This window comes from Mandrillus leucophaeus, unplaced genomic scaffold (assembly GCF_000951045.1).
Source record: "Mandrillus leucophaeus isolate KB7577 unplaced genomic scaffold, Mleu.le_1.0 Scaffold227, whole genome shotgun sequence".
Lineage (NCBI taxonomy): Eukaryota > Metazoa > Chordata > Mammalia > Primates > Cercopithecidae > Mandrillus > Mandrillus leucophaeus.
Window position 1 is genome coordinate 3,571,407 of NW_012102332.1, and position 1,417 is coordinate 3,572,823.

The 1,417-nt window shown below is 43.5% G+C and overlaps 1 protein-coding gene across 1 annotated transcript in view; it reads right to left on the reverse strand.

The window, feature by feature from the left end:
* The window catches only part of TUBGCP5 (tubulin, gamma complex associated protein 5), a 43,792-nt gene that overhangs the window by 26,279 nt on the left and 16,096 nt on the right, over positions 1-1,417 (reverse strand). The window contains exon 9 of the mRNA XM_011981495.1: positions 219-312. Coding sequence (XP_011836885.1) covers positions 219-312 — 94 coding nt within the window. The remainder of the gene's footprint in view (positions 1-218; positions 313-1,417) is intronic.

Genomic DNA, 1,417 nt, shown 5'->3' on the forward strand with positions numbered 1-1,417 from the left:
AAATTAAATATGCCCTAAACAATATTAAGGAACTCTCTAAGTACTGTAAAGATGCACAACTCAATTTTTCTTTCTGGATATTAAATATTTAAAACTTTTTTTTCCATGTGAGGAAGCAAGAATGAGTTCAATAGTAATTTTAATATTGTAAAATGTTCTAAAATTATCAGTTTACATAAATCCTATTTCTTAAATTACCATAAATACAAATAACTTACATGTGTTAAATGAGTTACTATAATATTGTTTCTCACAGTTACCTTCCCATCTATCAACTGAAATATAAAGAGCTTTTTCACTCCTGAAAGTAACCTGAAATGAGACAAAAAAAAGACGAATGTACTTTAAGTCTAGAAAAATATTCACGATACTATGCCCAGGGCATTTTTTTTTTGACAGGGTCTCACTTCGTCACCCACCCAGGCTGGAGTGCAGCAGCATGATCACAGCTCACTGCAGCCACAACCTCCTGGATTCCAGTGATTCTGCAGCCTCAGCCTCCCCAGTAGCTGGCACTACAGGTGCACGTCACCATGCCTGGCTACGTCTTGCATTTTTTGTAGCGATGGGGTTTCACCATGTTGCCAGGCTGGTCTTGAACTCCTGAGCTCAAGTGATCCACCCACCTTGGCCTCCCACAGCGCTGGGACTACAGGTGTGAGCCACCATGCCCCACTTCAGGAAATTTTTATTATTCAGAATTAGGGGACCAAAAGGTCAGATAATAAGAAAATGGAAGACATCAATCTTTTCATCTGACTACCTTAAGACTCAAGATATTTCAACACCTTAGAGAGAAGTCCAAAACATGTTGTCAAAGCATCTCCCCCATATACTTGATGGCCCAAAGAGATGTTCCTGTTTCTAAGAATGCGAGCATGTCAGTATCACAGTTTATGGTGAGAGCACCAGGACCTGGAATTTCACAGTAACCACCACGGGCTGCATTCGATTCCTGGCTTCCAGGTACAGGCACAGGCCCTCACTGACATATTCTGCCTATTAAGAATAATCAGAAGCTGCCGGCACGGTGGCTCACACCTGTAATCCCAGCACTTTGGGGGCCAAGGCGGGTGGATCACAAGGTAAGGGGATCTAGACCATCCTGGCTAACACAGTGAAACCCTGTCTCTACTAAAAAAAATACAAAAAATTAGCCGGGCGTGGTGGTGGGTTCCTGTTGTCCTGGCTACTTGGATGGCTGAGGCAGGAGAATGAAGTCAACCTGGGAGGCGGAGCTTGCAGTGAGCTGAAATGGAGCCACTGCACTCCAGTTGGGGCAACAGAGCCAGACTTTGTCTCAAAAAAAAAAAAAAAAAAAAGTCAGTAGGAAATCTTGCTTTGAACTCAGGTGTTAAAGAAGTGTTGGGGCCGGGCGCGGGGGCTCAAGCCTGTAATCCCAACACTTTGGGAGGCC